Below are 21189 nucleotides of genomic sequence, written 5' to 3' on the forward strand. Positions count from 1 at the left end.
CCCTCTTTCCTGGCACCTATGTCCACCCCTGGTAGTGGCAGAAGCTCTGACTCAGCACTACATTCTAAGTTAAATTTCCCACCACTGTGTCTAGGGAGAAGTGTTCCGATTGTCATCCTGGGTCAGAAGCAGTTTCGTAGTAGAAGTGGAGTTCATCCTGAAAAGAAAACTACTTGAAGGGCAAAAAGGACAAGGGTGTCCACTAAGAAACATTTTAGAAACCTGGAAAGACCAGCATCTGAGTTAGTTAAAATATTTCAGGAGTGCAATGGATTAGTTCTCAAGAATCAAAAGTTGAAAAACAGATATGCATAGTATCATCTCAGATATTTTCTGTTTATCTTGAAGTGAATATTCAGGATAACCAAAGCATTGTAACTACAAAACATTCACTAGGGCCATTTTTATTATATATATATATTTTTTGTTTGGTTGGTTTTTTAATATAAATTTATTTATTTTAATTGGAGGCTAATTACAATATTGTATTGGTTTTGCCATACATCAACATGAATCCGCTATGGGCCATTTTTAAGTTGAAGTTTAAGTCACACAGTGGAAGTTAGCCGTTGTCAAGGGCTTTAGTGCGCCGAGCAGCATTTAGAGCATTCACAGTGCTGTGCAGCCGCCGCCTTGACCTGGTTCCACAGCCGCTTCCTCAGCCAAACAGGAGACCCCGACCCATGATGCACCTGCTCTCCTCTCTATGGATTTCCCTACTCTGGACATTCCATAGAACTAGAACCATACAGTGGGAAACCTTGTGTCTGGTTTCGTCACTAAATACAGTGTTTCCGAGTTTCAGTCGCCTTGCAGCATACATCAGTACTCCATTCCTTTATGTGGCTGACACATTCCATTGTCCACACCACAGTTTGTTTACGCATTAGTAGGCATTTGTCTTCTTTCCAAACTCTTTCACTGGAACTTTAAGCAAATTTAGAGTTTAAACACTTACAAACGTCACAGTAATGAAAATGATAGCTACAAATTCAATGCTGTTATTTAATGTTTTTACATTTGTTATACTACTTCAAAGCAAATATGTGTTTTTCCTTTTGTCACAGATATTTGAAAGAGGAAGAGTGTGTAGGAAAAGCACTGATCCATGTGATTTTCCAGAATTTTGCAATGGGGTGTCTGAATTTTGTGCACCTGATATGAAAGCTGCCGACTTACAAACGTGCAATAATAAATCTTCCTATTGCTTTAGAGGAATATGCCGAGATAGAACAAGGCAGTGCATCGGTTTGTTTGGAAAATGTAACAATTTATTTTTTCTTCTGAGCTTTATTTTTAAGCTATTGTTTTTCTAAAGTCAGTAAAACACCAAAAGAAAAAGGACTGTTTGTTAAATCCAAATTTGAACATAAAATTGAAATCATTGTAACTTTGAACAATGTCAAGAGGTAAAACAGACCCAATAAGAACAGGAGAAAATGAATAGGATATTAGTGAAATCTGAGGTGGTTGGGAGAAAGTGAGTAGAATTTAGAATTGAAGATGAGAGAGTGCAGAAGACTGTAGAATTTCTCAATTATTTCTGCTCTGACATGCCAGCTCTCCTGTTTTTAAGTGGGTAGTTTTCAGTGTTTCTTTTTCTTGTATATCCAGTAGACAATACTGAAATTTGTAATAAATGACATTGACTAGGCATTGTTGTTTAGACATTTCAATATTAATTTACCACAGTTTTAGTTTTTAATTTTTTAAAGATGAGTAATTGGAAATTTGTTTATGTTTTTAGTTGCTAAAGAAGCTAGTTATCAGTGTACAGAAGAAGTGAATTTTCAATCTGATGTGTTTGGAAACTGTCAAGGAAAAGGTTGTTCTTTTCGGTATGTATTTAGAAATTTTTACATTTTTCAAATGCCTGCGTGAGTGTTTGTGTGTTTGTATACTGTCAAGAGTAACTTAGTGCAAATGAAAAATTAGCCTGGTTTATATAGATGAATTTATATGTTGCACTTTATTAGTTGGTGTACATTCTGAATAGCTTTATGATCTCAGTAACATTTTGAATTATCCTCATATTTGGTACTGTTTTTTTTTTATCTAATCTCTTGTGTCTATAAGAGACCTCTGGGCATTAAGAGATTTTTTTTTAATATATTGATAGCCAACTCCTTTGTGGAAAGTTAGTTTGCCACTGGACACATTCAGGTATAGCATTACACAATGACGTTCAGATTCAATATACCTACCTTGGAGGCCATATATGTATGTCAGCAACTTTAAGACGTGAAAGATATGCGGACCCTACTGTGACGGCTGATGGAACCATGTGTGATGAAAATAAGGTAAATAAAATTTTACTTGCTTCTGTATAGGGTGTATGGATGTCTCAGTGTGTGTGTGTGTGTGAGAGAGAGAGAGAGAGAGAGAGCTTAAGGTTTTTAAATTTGTAATTAATGGTACAAATTTTGGTTACTATATCATCGTAAAATTAAAAGGTCACTTTCTATTGGCTAAAGTAGCCTTTACTTCACTGTCTATCATTTTACTGTGAATTTTGCTATAGTTAGTTGAATTTGTTTTGTCACATTTGAGAATCTAATCTTGTCCAGTAGGCAAGGATCTGGCCTGTGACAGTTTGTGTAATCAAAGAACAGAAAATATCAAATAATACATGGAAAAAAATAGGTCAGAACAAACTAAATAATGAGAAAAACAAGGAAAACCAAAAAAAAAAAAAGTACAATGTGGTTTAACATGCACAAGAAAATTAATTTGGCCTTTTCTCTTGGTTTCTGGCCCTGAGCTCCTAAACCTTAGAATTTCCTGACAGGAATATTTGGTGTTATTCATAATGAGATTCATCCAGAGAAACCTAGGTTTATGCTAATGAGGTAATAGGGTGATGCCTCTTGATGCTTCAGAGTATACTGGTCACCAGAAAGACCTATTGATTAGTGGAGTGGAGCTTTAAGCTCCACTCACAGCATCAATGAAGGGAATGATATGGCTGGAGACTGGACTCTGTAAAAATTTTTCAGTGATCAGACTCAAGATAGTTTGTAAGTTGGTGAACACAATGTGTTGTAACGAGGATGTGCCTGGAGAGGACATGGAGACAATGTCACTTCCTCTTGCCCGACAACATAACTTGACCTGTGCATCTCTTCCATTTGGCTGTTCCTGAGTTATATTCTTTCCCATAAATTAGTAAACATAAGTGAGGTCTTTCCCTGAGTTCTGTGAGCCAATTTAGGAAATTATCAAACCTGAGAGGGAGCCATGGGAACCTCCAATTTGTAGCCAGTTGGTCAGAAGGATAAAGACTTGAATCTGGTGTCTGAAATGGGAAGAGTCTTGTGGGACTGAGCCTTTTAACTTTTGGAATTTGATTCTAACTGCAGATAGATTGTGTCAGAATGAGTTGAATTGAATTCTTGGACACTCGGTTGGTATAAGAGTAATAGGTATAAGGTTATCATAGTGGGTATACCCCCACTATGTATGTGTGTATATGTATGTGTGTATATATATAAATATACACATATATGTGTATGTATATATATATATATATATATATATATATATATATATATATATATATATATATATATGTCGGAGAAGGCAATGGCAGCCTCTCCAGTACTCTTGCCTGGAGAATCCCAGGGATGGAGGAGCCTAGTAGGCTGCCGTCTATGGGGTCACACAGAGTCGGACACGACTGAAGCGACTTAGCAGCATATATATATATATATATATATGTATATATATGTGCACATCTATGTGTACCCCAGTATATATGTACATGTGCATACACACGTACCTCAATATACATATACATATGTGGACACACATATCCCAATATGCATGTACATGTGCACACAAACACATATCCCAATATATATGTACCTGTGCACACACACACACGTACCGCAGTATATATGTACCTGTGCACATACACACGCGTACCCAGGTTTATATGTACCTGTGCACATACAGATACCCCAGTATATATATACATGTGTACACACACATATCCCAGTATACATGTACCTGTGCACACACACACATACCCCAGTGAATATATACATGTGTACACACACATATCCCAGCATACATGTATATATGCGCACACACACATACTCTAGTGTTTATCTGTACAAAAAAAATCATGAAATTGAACACATGACTAAGAAACATGAAAATGTTCTAACTTAACCTGTGATTAAATGAATTCAAAATAAGTGAATATTCAGCTATTTTTTCTGTTATCATTTTGACATCAAAAATAACATTTGATGGAGAAAAGATGAAGATGTCATCATAGGAAGATGTTAAACTCACCTCTCCCCAGGAACACATTAAAAAATACAACTACATGTGAAGCAATTCTCCCTGAAAACAAACTGGATACTTGTCAGGTAGGCAGGGAGGACAAACAATCACTACGGCACCTGTGCCTCTAGGAGGGAGCATAGAGGAAGGGTGAGGGGTGTGTGTGTGTGTATGGTTCAGAGATCCTCCCTGGGGAGTGAGTGGTTTAAACTGATTACTGGATACCCCAGGCCTGGGATCTGACACTGGGATTTGATCCCTTATCAAGTTTGAAAATCAGTGGGGCTTACAAGTGTCAGTGCAAGTCGCTCAGTCGTGTCTGACTCTGCGATCCCATGGACTATACAGTCCATGGAATTGTCCAGGTCAGAATCCTGGAGTGGGTAGCCTTTCCTTTCTCCAGGGGATCTTCCCCACCCAGGGATCGAACCCAGGTCTCCCCCATTGCAGGCGGATTCTTTACCAACTGAGCTATCAGAAGCTGAGCCACAAGGGAACCCCAAGAATACTGGAGTGGGTAGCCTATCCCTTCTCTAGAGGATCTTCCCAACCCAGGAATTGAACCAGAGTCTCCTGCATTGCAGGCAGATTCTTTACCAACTGAGCTATCACAAGCTGAGCCACAAGGGAACCCCAAGAATACTGGAGTGGGTAGCCTATCCCTTCTCTAGAGGATCTTCCCAACCCAGGAATTGAACCAGAGTCTCCTGCATTGCAGGTGAATTCTTTACCAACTGAGCTATCACCAGGAGGCTGTGAAGAAAAAAACAAAAAAAAACAAGACTCTGCTTGTAAAGAACTGGCTTTACTCCAGGGAACAAGGCAGAGGAAGCTGATTGAACCTGCCTAGAGCTCTGGCTCTTTTCCTGAAACCATGCAAGGTGCACCCCAGGCCATGCTGAATATCTGCCCTGGCCTCACTAGCTGCAGCACTGCTTTGCAGTAGGGCAAAGTCTGTCATTGCTGAGGAGAGTGTGCACTTGGGAAGGATGGAGCTGAATGGGGCGAGGGCAGCTATTTCTGCTGCTTATAGAGGGAGTGGATCAGGAAGTGTCTAGAATTCTGGCTGACATTCCAGAGTCATACCAGGGCACATGCCCCAACCACATCAGGCACCCACTCCAGCACCCTCTTGCTTCAGGGATCATACCCTCTGGGGCAGAAGTGCCCTTCCCAGGATGGAGGGGGAAGGTGCATACTTAAAATGAACTGGACCAACTTGGACCCAAGCTTATACCATAAGGTTGTCCTTATCCATTCACCATCAGCAGCTTGGGACCTGATGCCATCTCCTCAGTAGGGTGGTGATAGCCACGGATCATAGGAGAAGTCTCAGCTCACACCTGGTGCTGGCTCTATCCCTTTGTCATCAGTCCTGCGTCTCACCAAAGTGACAGCAGGCAGCACACCCTGGGACAGGATGCGACCCATGATCATGTCAGATCTAGCTCTCCCACAAAAACCACTGGGTACACACAGACAGTATAGGGATGCTGGGACACAAAGACGTTCCCTCAAGGCTAGGATAGCTAACTCTTTCACTTAATTTCATAGAGACGAAGTCAAACAAAATGAGAAGAGAAAAGAATTATTTCAAATGAAAGAAAAAAAACTGAAAAAACAAAAAAAGATAATTTACCAGATAAAAAGTTTAAAGCATAAGCAATAAGAATGTTATCTGAACTTGGGAAAAGAAGAAAAGAACACTGAGAATTCTAGTGAAAAACTAGAAATATAAAAAATAACTAGTCAGAGGTGAAGAATACAATAACTAAAAGAGGTTCATAGATACAGAGAACAAGTTAGTGATTACCAGTGGGACGAGGTTAGCAGGGAGAGATTAAGAGATACAAAGTGCTGCTGCTGCTGCTGCTATGTCACTTCAGTCGTGTCCAACTCTGTGCAGCCCCATAGACAGCAGCCCACCAGGGTCCCACGTCCCTGGGATTCTCCAGGTAAAAACACTGCCATTTCCTTCTCCAATACATGAAAGTGAAGAGTGAAAGTGAAGTCACTCAGTCGTGTCCGACTCTTAGCAACCCCATGGACTGCAGCCCACCAGGCTCCTCGGTCCATGGGTTTTCCAGGCAAGAATACTGGAATAGGGTGCCATTGCCTTCTCTGAAGAGATACAAACTAATATATATATAATAAATAAGCTATAAGAATATATCGCACAGCACAGAGAACATAGCCAATATTTTATGCTAACTTTATTATTTTAATTTTTAATTTATATTGGAGTACAGTTAATTAACAATATTGTATTAGTTTCAGGTGTACAGCAAAGTGATTAAGTTTTATATATCCACTTTTTTCAGATTCTTTTCCCATTTAGGTTATTACAGAATATTGAACAGAGATCCCTGTGCTATATAGTTAGTCCTTGTTGGTTATCTGTTTTAAATATAACAGTTTGTGCATGTCAATCCCAAACACCCAATCTATCCTTCCCCCTCAACCCTTCACCCTTAGTAGCCATAAGTTCATTTTCTAAGTCTATGAGTCAGTTTCTATTTTGTAAATAACTTCATTTCAATCATTTTTCTTTAGGAATACACATATAAGTGATATCCTGTGATACTTATCTTTCTCTGTCTGACTTACTTCACTTAGTTTGATAATCTCCAGGTCCATTTATGTTGCTACAAATGATATTAATTCATTCTTTTTAGTGGCTAATATCCCATTGTATATATGTACCACTTATCCTTTATCCCTTCATCTGCTGAGGGACATTTAATCTGCTTCTGTGTCTTGGCTATTTTGAATAGTGCTGCAGTGAACATTGGGGTGCATGTATGCTTTTGAATCAAGATTTTTCTCTGGTTATATACCCAGGAGTGGGACTGCTAGATCATACGGTATTTCCATTTTTAAGGAATTGTTCTCCGAAGTGGCTGCACCAATTTACATCCCCACAAACCTCATAGGAGAGTTCCTTTCTCTGCACACCCTCTCTAGCATTTACTGTTTGTAGATATTTGGATGATGGCCATCCTGACCATATGAGATGATACCACATTGCAGTTTTGGTTCACATTTCTCTGATAATTTGATGGGCTTCCCTGGTGTCTCAGATGGTTAAAAATCTGCTGGCAATGCAGGAGACCTGGGTTTGATCTCTGGATTGGGAAGATCTCCTGAAGAAGGGAATGGCTGCCCACTCTAGGATTCTTTGCCTGGAGAAATTCCACGGACAGAGGAGCCTTGTTGTTGTTCAGTCAGTAAGTCCTGTTCAACTCTTTGTGACCCCAAGGACTACAGCATGCCCGGCTTCCCTATCCTTCACCATCTCCTGGAGTCTGCTCAGACTCATGTCCTTTGAGTCAGTGATGCCATTCAACCATCTCATCTTGTTGTCTCTTTCTCCTCCTACCTTTAATCCTTTCCACCATCTGGGTCTTTTCCAGTGAGTTGACTCTTCCCATCAGGTGGCCAAAGTATTAGAGATTCAGCTTTAGCATCAATCCTTCCAATGAATGTTCAGGGTTGATTTCACTTAGGATTGACTGGTTTGGTCTCCTTGCAGTCCAAGGGACTCTCAAGAGTCTTCTCCAGCACCACGGTTTGAAAGCATCAATTCTTCAGTGCTCAGTCTTCCTTATGGTCCAACTCCCATCCATACATGACTACTGGAAAAACCATAGCATTGACTAGACAGACCTTTGTCAGCAAAGTGCTGTCTCTGTTTCTTAATACACTGTCCATATTTTTCATAGCCTTTCTTTCAAGAAGCAAGTGTCTTTTAATTTCATGGCCTCAGTCTCCACAGTGATTTTGAAGCCCAAGAAGATAAAATCTGTCACATTTCCATTGTTTCCCATCTATTTGCCATAAAGTGATGAGATTGGATGCCATGATCTTAGTTCTCTGACAGTCCACGGGGTTGTAAAGAGTCAGACACAGCTAATTGCCTAACACTTTCATTTTCAATAATTAACTATGTTGAACATCTTCTCATAGGTCACTTACCCATCTGTATGTCTTCTCTAGAGCATTGTCTCTCTTTAGGTCTTTTGCCCATGTTTTGACTGGGTTGTGTGTTTTTATGATGTTGAGCTGGATGAAATGTTTGAAAATTTAAAAGGCTAATTCTTTGTCAGTTGCATCATTTGCAAATATCTTCTCCCATCCTGTGAGTTGTCTTTTTGTTTTTGTATATAATTCCCTTTGCTGTGCAACAGCTTTTGATTTTATTTAGGTACCATTCATTTTTGTTTTTATTTCCATTACTCTGGGAGATGGGTCAAAAAAGATATCGCTGCAATTTATGTTAGGGAATGTTTGGTCTTTTTTTCCTCCAGTCTTACATTTAAGTCTTTAATTCATTTTGAGCTTATTTTTGTGTATGGTGTTAGAGTTTTCTAACTTCTTTTTGTTTTTTTTTTTAACATGTAGCTGTCCAGTTTCCCAGCACTGCTTATTGAAGAGGCTGTCTTTCCTCCATTGTATAGTCTTGCCTGCTTTGTCATAGATTAGGTGACCATAGGTGTATGGGTTTATCATGAGCTTTGTGTCCTAGTCCACTGATCTATATGTGTTTTTGTGCCAGTACCTTCCTGTTTTGATGACTGTAGCTTTGTAGTGTAGTCTTAAGTCCAGGAGCCTGATTCTTCAGCTTCATTTTGCTTTAGATTCCTTTGGTTACTCAGGGTCTTTTGTGTCTGTTTACAAATTTCATGATTTTTTTTCTAGCTCTGTGAAAAATTCCATTGGTAATTTGATATGAATTTCATTAAATCTGGAAATTTTCTTGGACAATGTAGTCCTTTGGACAGTACTGATTCTGCCTGTTCAAGAATGTGGTGTGTCTTTCTGTCTGTGTTGTCTTCCAAATAAGCTACAAGAATATATTACACAGCTCAGAGAATATAGCCAATATTTTATATTAATTTTAAATGGAGTATAATATATAAAAATATTGAATCAATATGTAGTATATCCGAAACTAATATAATATTGTAAACCAGCTATACTTCAAGTAAAAAGAAAATTTGATGGTGAGAAGCATAACTTATAACCTTCCTAAAAATAAGTATAAATCAACAGATACTTTATGGAAAGTGATTTTGAAATGTTTAGGAGTCAAATTTATCATCACACTTTTTATCTATTTCTGATGTAATTAAGTTTAATTTTCAAATATTATGAAATAGACATTGATATAGAGCAATTATGATGTGAGTTATAATAGATCAAATAAACAAGACAAACTAAATGCCAATTATAGGTTGATCAGATAAGTTAAGCACAGTGAAGTGAAAGTGAATGTCACTCAGTCATGTCCGACTCTACAACCCCATGGACTCTAGCCTATCATTTTTCTCTGTCCATGGGGGTTCTCCAGGCCAGAATACTGGAGTGGGCAGCCATTACCTCCTCCAGGGGATCTTTCCAACCCAGGAACTGAACATAGGTCTCCCACATTGCAAGTGGATTCTTTACCGTCTGAGCCACCAGGAAATCCCATACCCAATACAAATAATTTTTAATGACATAGAGATATGTAATATTATGGTGATAGAGAAATCAGGGTTAAACCTGCAAGACATTATTTCTACCTTTTAATTTTTTTTAATTGAATATAGTTGAGTTACGGGGCTGTGTTAGTGTCTTGTGTACAACAAAGTGATTCAGTTATATATATTCTTTTCCATTGTGGTGTATTACAAGATATTGAATATCGTTTCATGTGCTATACTGTAGGACCTTCTCATTTATCTATTTTGTATATAGTGGTTTTTATCTGCTAATCCTAACTCCTAATTTATCCATCTCCCATCCCCTTCAGCTCTACTTTTTTGACTACACATGAAAATTATGTGGGTTGTTATCACTATTTAAGCATAGATTGTGTCTTTGACTTGGAAGGCAATATTGTTAAAATGGTACTGTTCTCAAAATCAATTAATGAATATGATCCAAAAGAATCCAGAAGAATCATGATTCCATCAGGTTTCTTTTCTGTGGTGGGGGGCAGGGAATGAGTTGCTGGTGGAAATTGAAAAACTAATTTAAAAGTTATATTAAAATGCAAAGAGCTAAATGTACAAAATAGCCAATGCAATTTGAAATAAAATGGAAATTGGGAATTCATCTTACTAAATAACAAGACAGAAGATAAAGTTGAAATAATTAAAATAAAAGCCAATAGGTACAAGGATAAATTAGCCTATAGACAAAGGTATAAAATATTATTTCAAAGGAATTATAGATCAAAATGCTTTAATAAAAACTCAAGGAAAACTTAGGGATAGTATCTGTGAGTATCCAAGTATCTCAGAGTTATCTCCAATGGTACAAAGTCAGTTACAGATAAGGGGAAATATTGATAAATATATTATATCATGGTTAAAACTACTGGATAGAGATTTGAAGTTCCAGGGCAGACTAGATATACTTTTCTCTATTCTTCTGATTAATTGTAGCTAGGAGACCTGGATATTAAATGTAAAATAAACATAAGAAGATTCCAAAACCTGAAAGATTCTTTCAGCAGATCAGCTAGGCACCTCAGTACCTGTGGAGAAACATAACAATGTGATCTCTTTGCTTTTAGCCTTATATCTCCCAAACTGAGTGCCAGAGAAGCCAGAAACTCAGAAATGTCAAATGAAACAGACAGAAACAAGTCATAAAGGAAAGCCTGACTTTAGCCAAGTGAACAGCTTAGCAAGATGGTACACTTTTAAACAATGGATTCTCTACTGCAGCCAAAGGATATAGATAAAATTGTAGCTACACTTCTACTCTCACCAGGGTGGTAGAACAGAGGATTTGTGGAGAGCCTGTTCTCCCCAGCCACTTGCAGTAATAAGGAGCCCTTCTCATTCCAGATATTAGTGGATTCTGTACTTCCAATGCTGAGTGAATGATAGTCGCTCAGTCTTGCACAACTCTTTGTGACTCCTTGTACTGTAGCCCACCAGACTCCTTTGTCCATGGCATTGTCCAGGCAAGAATACTGGAGTGAATTGCCATTCCCTTCTCCAACCTTCAGTATTACCTGGCAAAAATGAGGCAGTGTTCCTTTCCCCTACTTCAGAGTTGTAACAGAGGAGAACTGCTGAACCAGAAGGTTTAACCAGGTTTAACCACAAGGTTTAACCAGAATCTCATAACACAGTAATCAGAATTGAGGTTTCAATCAAAAATCACACACTTCATACCATGAACCAGGAAAATCTCAATTCCAAAGAAAAGAAAAGAAAATCAATAAGCATTAACAACAAAATTATATTGCTGTTAGAAATAGCCAGGGGTCTCCAACCCTTAATAGGAACCAGGTCACACAGCAGTAAGTAACTGCCAAGAAAGCAAGCAAAGCTTTGCCTGCCACTCCCCATCGCTCCCCATCACTCACATTACCTGTCCCTGGTGCCAAAAATATTGGGGATCACTGCTTTAAGCAATATGAAGCAGCCATCAGAATAGTTTATCTAACTGATTCTAGTCCCCATAGGAATATGAAGGATGATAACCACATCTCAGCACATTCGTTTCAAACTTGAAAAGGAATGTGTTTGGGGCATGTGCCTGTCCAAAAGTAGATAAGTTAATCAATGAAAAAGTAAATGAAATTTCTCCCTTTTTCTCACCCATTCTTACCTCAGATCAGTTCAGTCTCTCAGTCATGTCCATTACCAACTACCAAAGTTCACCCAAACTCACGTGCATCTAGTCGGTGATGCCATCCAGCCATCTCATTGTCTGTTGTCCACTTCTCCTGCCCACAATCCCTCCCAGTCCTGAATATTCATTGGAAGGGCTGATGTTGAAGCTGAAACTCAAATACTTTGGCCACCGGAATGAAGAGCTGATCCATTTGAAAAGACCCTGATGCTGGGAAAGATTGAAGGCAGGAGGAGAAGGGGACGACAGAGGATGAGATGGTTGGATGGCATCACCGACTCAATGGACATGGGTTTGGGTGGACTCCAGGAGTTGGTGATGGACAAGGAGGCCTGGCGTGCTGCAGTTCATGTGGTCGCAAAGAGTCGCACATGACTGAGTGACTGAACTGAACACATCCTACATGACTGCAGGAAAAACCATAACTTTGACTAGACGGACCTTTGTCCATATATTTACTTACCAATAGTGATAGAAAATAATGAATGTTTTAGACTTCATCATCCGTTGGATATTCTATCAGATAACTTGAGAAAAGTGGGCAGATAATCTTAGAACATGTCCCCCAGAGTGTTCAAATTAAATTAATATTTTGATAGAGGAATATTAACATGCAGTCTACATCAAAATCAGGTTAAATAAATAAAAACACAAATTTGCATTTAGTGAGCATTTACTATGTCCCAAACTATTTTTGTTCCTTTTTGTGTAATAAATTATTTCATCCTTATAACCTATGACTTGGGTATAATTTCTCTTTCAAACTCAAAGATAGATAAAGCTAGGTATGAAGGAGAACATTGCTTTTGTGAAAGACAAGGGATACTGTTATAAAGTTAGGAGAATGTAAAAATGACTGGTTGAAGCACTGGTATTGAGCACTGATCAATGGGCTCTATGATTAAAGTAGTTCTTGCACTGAATATTGGCTCTGTCAGTCAGTGGTGACATGACCTAAAAAGCGTACATTTAATTCTCATCAAATGAAAAATGTGGATAAAAATATCTCCCTCTCAAGGTCAATGTGAGCATATATATAGAAATGCATAGAAAGTTCAAAGGCCCATTTCAAATGCTCGTAAAATTTGGCTTGCTTTGTTCTTATACCAGTTATAATTTTTAACTTCATAATTTCTATGCCTTGTAGAAAAGACGTTGAAAAGTTTGATGTTTTCTGGTATATCAAGAATGTTGTCTACTTTTATTGAGGAGACAAATTAGAGAAAATCTCTATGGCACTTGAAAAGCACTGAATGGACTTTTTCTCGTATTTTATTTTTAAAATCCTTTTCCACATTAAAATAAAACCCTCTGTAACATACCAAATTACAATACTTTAATAATTTTCATTGGCTATTAGTAAACTCACAAGCCTCCTCCTTCAATGGAAGCAATGCTGCTGCTACTGCTGCTACGTCACTTCAGTTGTGTCTGACACTATGCGACCCCATAGACTGCAGCCCACCAGGCTCCCCTGTCCCTGGGATTTTCAAGGCAAGAACACTGGAGTGGGTTGCCATTTCCTTCTCCAATGCATGAAAGTGAAGAGTGAAAGTAAAGCCGCTCAGTCATGTCCGACTCATAGCGACCCCATGGACTGCAGCCTACCAGGGCTCCTCGGTCCATGGGATTTTCCAGGCAAGAGTACTGGAATGGGGTGCCATTGCCTTCTCCGAATGGAAGCAATATCTTATTGTAAAAACTTGATGTTTGATAAAGTAATAATGTACCATTTTGACTTCAAGTTTTTTATCAGAATGAGTAGATGTTATGAAATTCAAGTTCATCCTAAGTATATATCATTATTGTGTATCTAATTTCTTATACTAAGTACAGTTAATGAATTCCTGACTTTAAAGTTGATGGTTGTTTCATCATTTTAGTTTTGTCAGCGAGGAGCTTGCAAAGTTACTTCATGAATACGATCAGTTACTTCATGAATACGATCAGTATCAACATTGTGACCCACTTGCCAAATGTAAAGGACATGGGGTATGTAATTGTTACTCTATTTTATGTATAGTTTTAAAATACATATCATAACATTTTACAAGATAATAATAAGCTTCAGATTTATGGATGTGGAAATTTCTTTGGAGAATTTCAGTTAAATGTAGAAACCAAATTTCATTATTTATACATGTGTACATGTTCTATGTATTCTATCAGATCATTGCACACTTCATGAGTTAAAAACTTTTAAACTTTGTACAAAAATGCAATATGAAACATAAGCTATTATAATGTTTGGATAGAGACTGCATACTTTTGGAAATAGATATATTTAGTGTTACATCTATATCAGTTCAGTTCAGATCAGTCACCTCAGTCATGTCCAACTCTTTGTGACCCCAAGGGACTGCAGTATGCCAGGCCCTCCATGTCCATCACGACTCCCAGAGTTTACTCAAACTCATATCCATTGAGTCAGTGATGCCATGCAACCATCTCACCCTCTGTCATCCCTTCACCTCCCCGTTCAATCCTTGTTAGCATCTGGGTCTTCTCCAGTGAATCAGTTTCTTCGCATTAGGTGGCCAAAGTATTGGAGTTTCAGCTTCAACATCAGTTNNTTCTTTTAATTTCATGGCTGCAGTCACCATCTGCAGTGATTTTGGAGCCCCAAATAATAAAGTCTGACACTGTTTCCACTGTTTCCCATCTATTTGCCATGAAGTGATGGACCAGATGCCATGATCTTCGTTTTCTGAATGTTGAGCTTAAGCCAACTTTTTCACGAATATGCTATCTAGGTTGGTCATAACTTTTCTTCCAAGGAGTAAGCGTCTTTTAATTTCATGGCCTGCAGTCACCATCTGCAGTGATTTTGGAGCCCCAAATAATAAATCTGACACTGTTTCCACTGTTTCCCCATCTATTTGCCATGAAGTGATGGACCAGATGCCATGATCTTCGTTTTCTGAATGTTGAGCTTTAAAGCCAAACTTTTTCACTCTCCTCTTTTACTTTCATCAAGAGGCTTTTTAGTTCCTCTTCACTTTCTGCCCTAAGGCGTGTCATCTGCATATCTGAGGTTATTGATATATTCTCCCCAGCAATCTTGGTTCCAGCTTGTGCTTCTTCCATGCAACTCCATTTGAGAATACAGTACAAGCCTTGCCAGTTTCACATTCCAGGGATGTTTTACTTAACGCTTTGTAGCCATCTGTTCCAATCATAGGCTTCCAAAGTTGATTCAGTGGTAAAGAAATCCGTCTGCCAATGCAGAAGACCTGGGCTCCATCCTGCGTGTAAGATGCTCTGAACAAGGAAATGGCAATCCACTGCAGTATTCTTGCCAGGGAAATCCATGGACAGAGGAGCTTAGCAGGCTATACTCCATGAAGTCCGAAAAGAGTTCAAGGGAACTCAGAGACAAAATAAAATTCTGCCTCAGACCCCCACTTTGCCTGCCTTCTAGCCTCAACCGTCCGAAAGCTGTCCCATCCCTCCCCTAAACCTCCGCTTGCAGCTCTAGACCCGCCTCTCCTTCTGCCTCCAGCCTCCCCCTTCTCCAGCCCCGCCCTTCTCCAGCCCCGCCCCTTCTCTCCGCCTTCTAACCTTCCCCCTCAGCCCCAGCCCAGCCACGCCCCTCTGAGACCTAGTGCCCAATCCCGCCTCTCTCAGCGAATCCCCCGAGCCATGTCCAGTTAACCGCCTTCCCTGAGGCGAGCGGCCACGCAATGTTCTCTCTCCTGCTACTCCTCACAGGGTTGGGCCAGCTGGCCTCCGCAGGCCATCGTAAGTGAGGACCCTGCCGATAGAAGGGGCCCCATCATCACAGTGTCCCAAGCTGGCGTGTGGTGGACGCGTTGCCCTCCTGGCCCCAGAAGCCCAGGTCAGGCTGGGGGAGCCAGGGTTTGGTTGGAGTCCTGCCCAGTTTCAGGGTTCCGCCAGGCCCGTTGGCGGAGGCTCAGAGCAGGACTGGGATAGTTGTCCCTCACTCCCAGACGGGGACACAGGTCTTCTAGGGAGATGGTGTGGGGTGGGGGAAGGGAGAGGATCCTGGATGGGGTTTCTTAAAAACCTACACAGTATTGATATTTTGGTGTGGTGGGTGTTGTGTGTGTGTCGTGCACATGAGTGCAGACACGCCCACTGGGGCTTTGAATATCCACAAGTGATGTGATAGGAGAGGACAAGTAAGAAAGGATGCGGTCATGCCCTGGGGAATGTTCACTCTTGTTTTCCTTACTGCAGAGTTTGAAACAGCACGTCTGCAAATTACAGTGCCACGGAAGATTGAGACAAACACCAAAGATGGCAGTATTTCAGAAACGCATGTAATTAACAAATCACTTTAAAATGAAGTTTTATTTTTAATGGAGTGCAAGCCCCCAACTGATGCATGCCTTCATGACATTTTTGTATTCTACCACGATTGTGTTCAAGAGACCTTTTGTCTGAGGAGAACAAGTGCTCTTTCTTTTCATTTCTCAAGTAAATGTAAACCTTATGGAACAATTTTAAAATACAGATGCAAAGAAAAGAGATGCCTTGAATTCGTATCACACAAAAAGGAATCTATGATCTACTAAATTTTCTTTTTAAATATATCTTATATGTAAATGAAGCCCATACAAATATTTAACTTGTAGCATGATTTTAAGATAACAAAGGCAGTAAATTTGAAGGAAGTTTTAGAGATATGCATACACACACACACATAAATTTTAATGAGCGTGTATGAGAGTTGTAGTTGGCTTTTCCTTTCATGGGTAGAGTTAGGAGTTAATTTTATGATAATTACTAACAGCCCAGTCATTATTTTTCTTATATGTAACATCATAAAATGTTCAATTATAGACGGCTAAATAGTGTCATTTCTTTTTTTTCTTGAGAGGTCTTGATCCCTGTCTCCCTGTCTCCCAGTGTCACAAAACCTCCGTCCATAGTTCATTAGGCACTCTGTCTATCAAATCTAGTCCCTTAAATCTATTTTTCACTTCCACTGTGTAATCATAAAGGATTTTATTTAGATCAAAACCTGGATGGTCTAGTGGTTTCCCCCACTTTCTTCAATTTAGGTCTGATTTTGTGATAAGGAGTTCATGATCTGAGCCATAGTCAGCTCACAGTCTTGTTTTTGCTGATGTTATAGAGCTTCTGCATCTGTGGCTGCAAAGAATATAATCAGTCTGATGTCACTGTTGGCCATCTGGTGATGTCCATGTGTAGAGTCTTCTCTTGTTATTGGAAGAGGGTGTTTGCTATGACCAGTGCATTCTCTTGGCAAAACTCAGTTAGCCTTTGCCCTGCTTCATTCTCTACTCCAAGGCCAAAAATTTGTCTGTTACTTCAGGTGTTTCTTAATTACTACTTTTGCATTCCAGTCCCCTATAATGAAAAGGACATCTTTTTGGGGTGTGTTAGTTTTAAATGGTCTTGTACATCTTCATAGAACTGTTCAACTTCAGCTTTTCAGCGTTACTGGTCGGGGGAATAGACTTGGATCACCGTGATATTGCTGATATTTTTGCCATGAAAACGAACAGAGATCAACGCCTGCCCACAGTTGTAGACATAATGGTTTTCTGAGTTAAATACACCCATCCATCCATTTAGTTTGATGATTCTAGAATGTATTCCAATCCCAAAGAGAGGCAATGCCAAAGAATGCTCAAACTACCGCACAATTGTACTCATCTCACATATAGTAAAGTAATGCCGAAAATTCTCCAAGCCAGGCTTCAGCAATACGTGAACCATGAACTTCCAGATGTTCAAGCTGGTTTTAGAAAGGCAGAGGAACCAGAGATCAAATTGCCAACATCTGCTGGATCATGGAAAAAGCAAGAGAGTTCCAGAAAAACATCTATTTCTGCTTTATTGACTAGGCCAAAGCCTTTGACTGTGTGGATCACAATAAACTGTAGAAAATTCTGAGAGAGATGGGAATACCAGACCACCTGACCTGCCTCTTGAGAAATCTGTATGCAGGTCGGGAAGCAACAGTTAGAACTGGACATGGAACAACAGACTGGCTCCAAATAGGAAGAGGAGTACGTCAAGGCTGTATGTTGTCACCCTGCTTGTTTAACTTATATGCAGAGTACATCATGAGAAACGCTGGGCTGGAAAAACACAGGCTGGAATCAAGATTGTCGGGAGAAATATCAATAACCTCAGATATGCAGATGACATCACCCTTAGGGCAGAAAAGTGAAGAGGAACTAAAAAGCCTCTTGATGAAAGTAAAAGAGGAGAGTGAAAAAGTTGGCTTAAAGCTCAACATTCAGAAAACAGAGATCATGGTATCTGGTCCCATCACTTCATGGCAAATAGATGAGGAAACAGTGGAAACAGTGTCAGACTTTATTATTTGGGGCTCCAAAAATCACTGCAGATGGTGACTGCAGCCATGAAATTAAAAGACGCTTACTCCTTGGAAGAAAAGTTATGACCAACCTAGATAGCATATTCAAAAGCAGAGACATTACCTTGCCGACTAAGGTCCGTCTAGTCAAGGCTATGGTTTTTCCAGTAGTCATGTATGGATGTGATACCTTGCCGACTAAGGTCCGTCTAGTCAAGGCTATGGTTTTTCCAGTAGTCATGTATGGATGTGAAAGTTGGACTGTGAAGAAGGCTGAGCGCCGAAGAATTGATGCTTTTGAACTGTGATGTTGGAGAAGACTCTTGAGAGTCCCTTGGACTGCAAGGAGATCCAACCAGTCCATTCTGAAGATCAGCCCTGGGATTTCTTGGAAGGAACGATGCTAAAGCTGAAACTCCAGTACTTTGGCCACCTCATGCGAAGAGTTGACTCATTGGGAAAGACTCTGATGCTGGGAGGGATTGGGGGCAGGAGGAAAGGGACGACAGAGGATGAGATGGCTGGATGGCATCACTGACTCGATGGACATGAGTCTGAGTGAACTCCAGGAGTTGTGTGAGCGACTGACCTGAACTGAGAATGTCAACATTCACTCTTGGATCTCCTGTTTGACCACTTCCAATTTGCCTTGATTCATGGACCTAACATTCCATATTCATATGCAGTGTTGCTCTTTACGGCATTGGACCTTCTCTCCATCACCAGTCACATACACAACAAGGTGTTGTTTTTGGTATGGCTCCATCCCTTCATTCTTTCTGAAAAAGAAATGCAGAAAGGCAAAACGGCTGCCTGAGGGGGCCTTACAAATAGCTGTGAGAAGAAGAAAAGTGAAAAGCAAAGGAGAAAAAGGAAAAATATAAGCAGCTTAATACAGAGTTTCAAAGATTAGCAAGGAAAGATAAGAAAGTCATCCTCAGCAACCAATGCAAAGAAATAGAGGAAAACCATAGAATGGGAAAGAATGGAGATCTCTTCAAGAAAATTAAAGATAGCAAGGGAACATTTCAGGCAAAGATGGGCTCAATAAAGGACTGAAATAGTATGGGCCTAGCAGAAGTAGAAGATACTAAGAGGTGACAAGAATACACAGAAGAACTGTGCAAAAAAGATCTTCATGACCCAGATAATCATGATTGGTGTGATCACTTACCTAGAGCCAGACATCCTGGAATGTGAAGTCAAGCGGGCCTTAGGAAGCATCACTACGAACAAAGCTAGTGGAGGTGATGGAATTCCAGCTGAGCTATTTCAAATCCTGAAAGACAGTGCTGTGAAAGTGCTGCACTCAATATGCCAGCAAATTTGGAAACCCAGCCATGGCCACAGCACTGGGAAAGTCAGTTTTCATTCCAATCTCAAAGAAAGACAATGTCAAAGAATGCTCAAACTACTGCACAATTGCACCCGTCTCACATGCTAGTAGAATAATGCTCAAAATTTTCCAAGCCAGGCTTCAGCAGTACGTGAACCATGAACTTCTAGATTTTTAAGCCTGTTTTTAGAAAACGCAGAAGGAACCAAAATGAAGTTGCCAACATCCGTTGGATCATCGAAAAAGGAAGAGAGTTCCAGAAAAACATCTATTTCTGCTTTATTAACTATGCCAAAGCCTTTGACTATGGGATCACAAAAACTGGAAAATTCTGAAAGAGATGGGAATACCAGACCACCTGACCTGCCTCTTGAGAAACCTGTATGTGGGTCCAAGAAGCAACAGGTAGAACTGGACATGGAACAGTGGACTATTTCCCAATAGGAAAAGGAGTATGTCAAGGCTGTATATTGTCCCCCTGCTTATTTAACTTATATGGCAGAGTACATCATGAGAACACTGGGCTGGATGAAGCACAAGTTGGAATCAAGATTGCCAGGAGAAATATCAATAACCTCAGATATTCAGATGACACCACCCTTATGGCAGAAAGTGAAGAAGAACTTAAAATGCCTCTTGAGGACAGTGACAGAGGAGAGTGAAAAAAGTTGGCTTAAAGCTCAACATTCATAAAACTAAGACGATGGCATCTGTCCCATCACTTCATAGGAAATAGATGGAGAAACAGTGGAAACAGTGGCTGGCCCTGTTTTGGGGGGCCTCCAAAAATCACTGCAGATGGTGATTGCAGCCATGAAATTAAAAGACAATTACTCATTGGAAGGAAAGTTATGACCAACTTAGACAAACAAATTAAAAAGCAGAGACATTACTTTGTCAATAAAAGTCCATCCAGTCAAGGCTATGGTTTTTCCAGTGGTCATGTATGTATGTGAGAGTTGGACTATAAAGAAAGCTGAGAGTTGAAGAATTAATGCTTTTGAACTGTGGTTTTGGAGAAGACTCTTGAGAGTCCCTTGGACTGCAAGGAGATCCAACCAGTCCATCCTAAAGGTATCAGTCCTGGGTGTTCATTGGAAGGACTAATGTGAACCTTAACTCCAGTACTTTATCCACCTAATGTGAAGAGTTGACTCATTTGAAAAGACCCTGATGCTGGGGAAGATGAAGGCAGGAGTGGAAAAAGACGACAGAGGTGAAATGGCTGGACGGCATCACTGACTCAAATGGACATGTGTTGGATGAACTCTGGGAGTTGGTGATGGGACAGGGAGGCCTGGCGTGCAGTTCATTGGGTCTTGAAGAGTCAGACACGACTCAGTGGCTGAGCTGGAAAATAGTTTCATAAACCTTCCTGAATAGTCATCTCAATAGAATCAAGGGTCAAGCCACTGTAAAAAATTGTTGATAAATAATGCAAAATGTCTACCAGAATAGTTGCATTATGTTTGACTCTTCTTCACAAAAATAGTGATACCTATCAACCTGAGGCCTCTCCAGGTCTCCTCTTCAATCTTCTTATGTTTGCTCTAGTGAACATCCTCAATGAATGTTTCACGTCTAACGGGTGTTTTTCAGCTAAGCCTTAACA

At 39.9% G+C, this 21189-nt stretch overlaps 2 protein-coding genes across 2 annotated transcripts in view; both read left to right on the forward strand.

Moving 5' to 3' along the window:
* LOC108634067 (disintegrin and metalloproteinase domain-containing protein 18-like) overlaps positions 1-15579 on the forward strand; it is an 85829-nt gene extending 70250 nt beyond the window's left edge. Inside the window, 6 exon segments of the mRNA XM_018041762.1 lie at positions 1068-1263; positions 1748-1838; positions 2120-2300; positions 13809-13835; positions 13837-13921; positions 15347-15579. Coding sequence (XP_017897251.1) covers positions 1068-1263; positions 1748-1838; positions 2120-2300; positions 13809-13835; positions 13837-13921; positions 15347-15579 — 813 coding nt within the window.
* Positions 15580-21189, forward strand: part of LOC102186109 (disintegrin and metalloproteinase domain-containing protein 18-like) — a 129315-nt gene continuing 123705 nt past the window's right edge. Inside the window, exons 1-2 of the mRNA XM_018041817.1 lie at positions 15580-15666; positions 16126-16208. Of these exons, the coding sequence (XP_017897306.1) occupies positions 15609-15666; positions 16126-16208 (141 nt within the window). The 5' untranslated portion in view covers positions 15580-15608. The remainder of the gene's footprint in view (positions 15667-16125; positions 16209-21189) is intronic.

Source organism: Capra hircus, chromosome 27 (assembly GCF_001704415.2).
Source record: "Capra hircus breed San Clemente chromosome 27, ASM170441v1, whole genome shotgun sequence".
In the NCBI taxonomy this organism is placed as follows: domain Eukaryota; kingdom Metazoa; phylum Chordata; class Mammalia; order Artiodactyla; family Bovidae; genus Capra; species Capra hircus.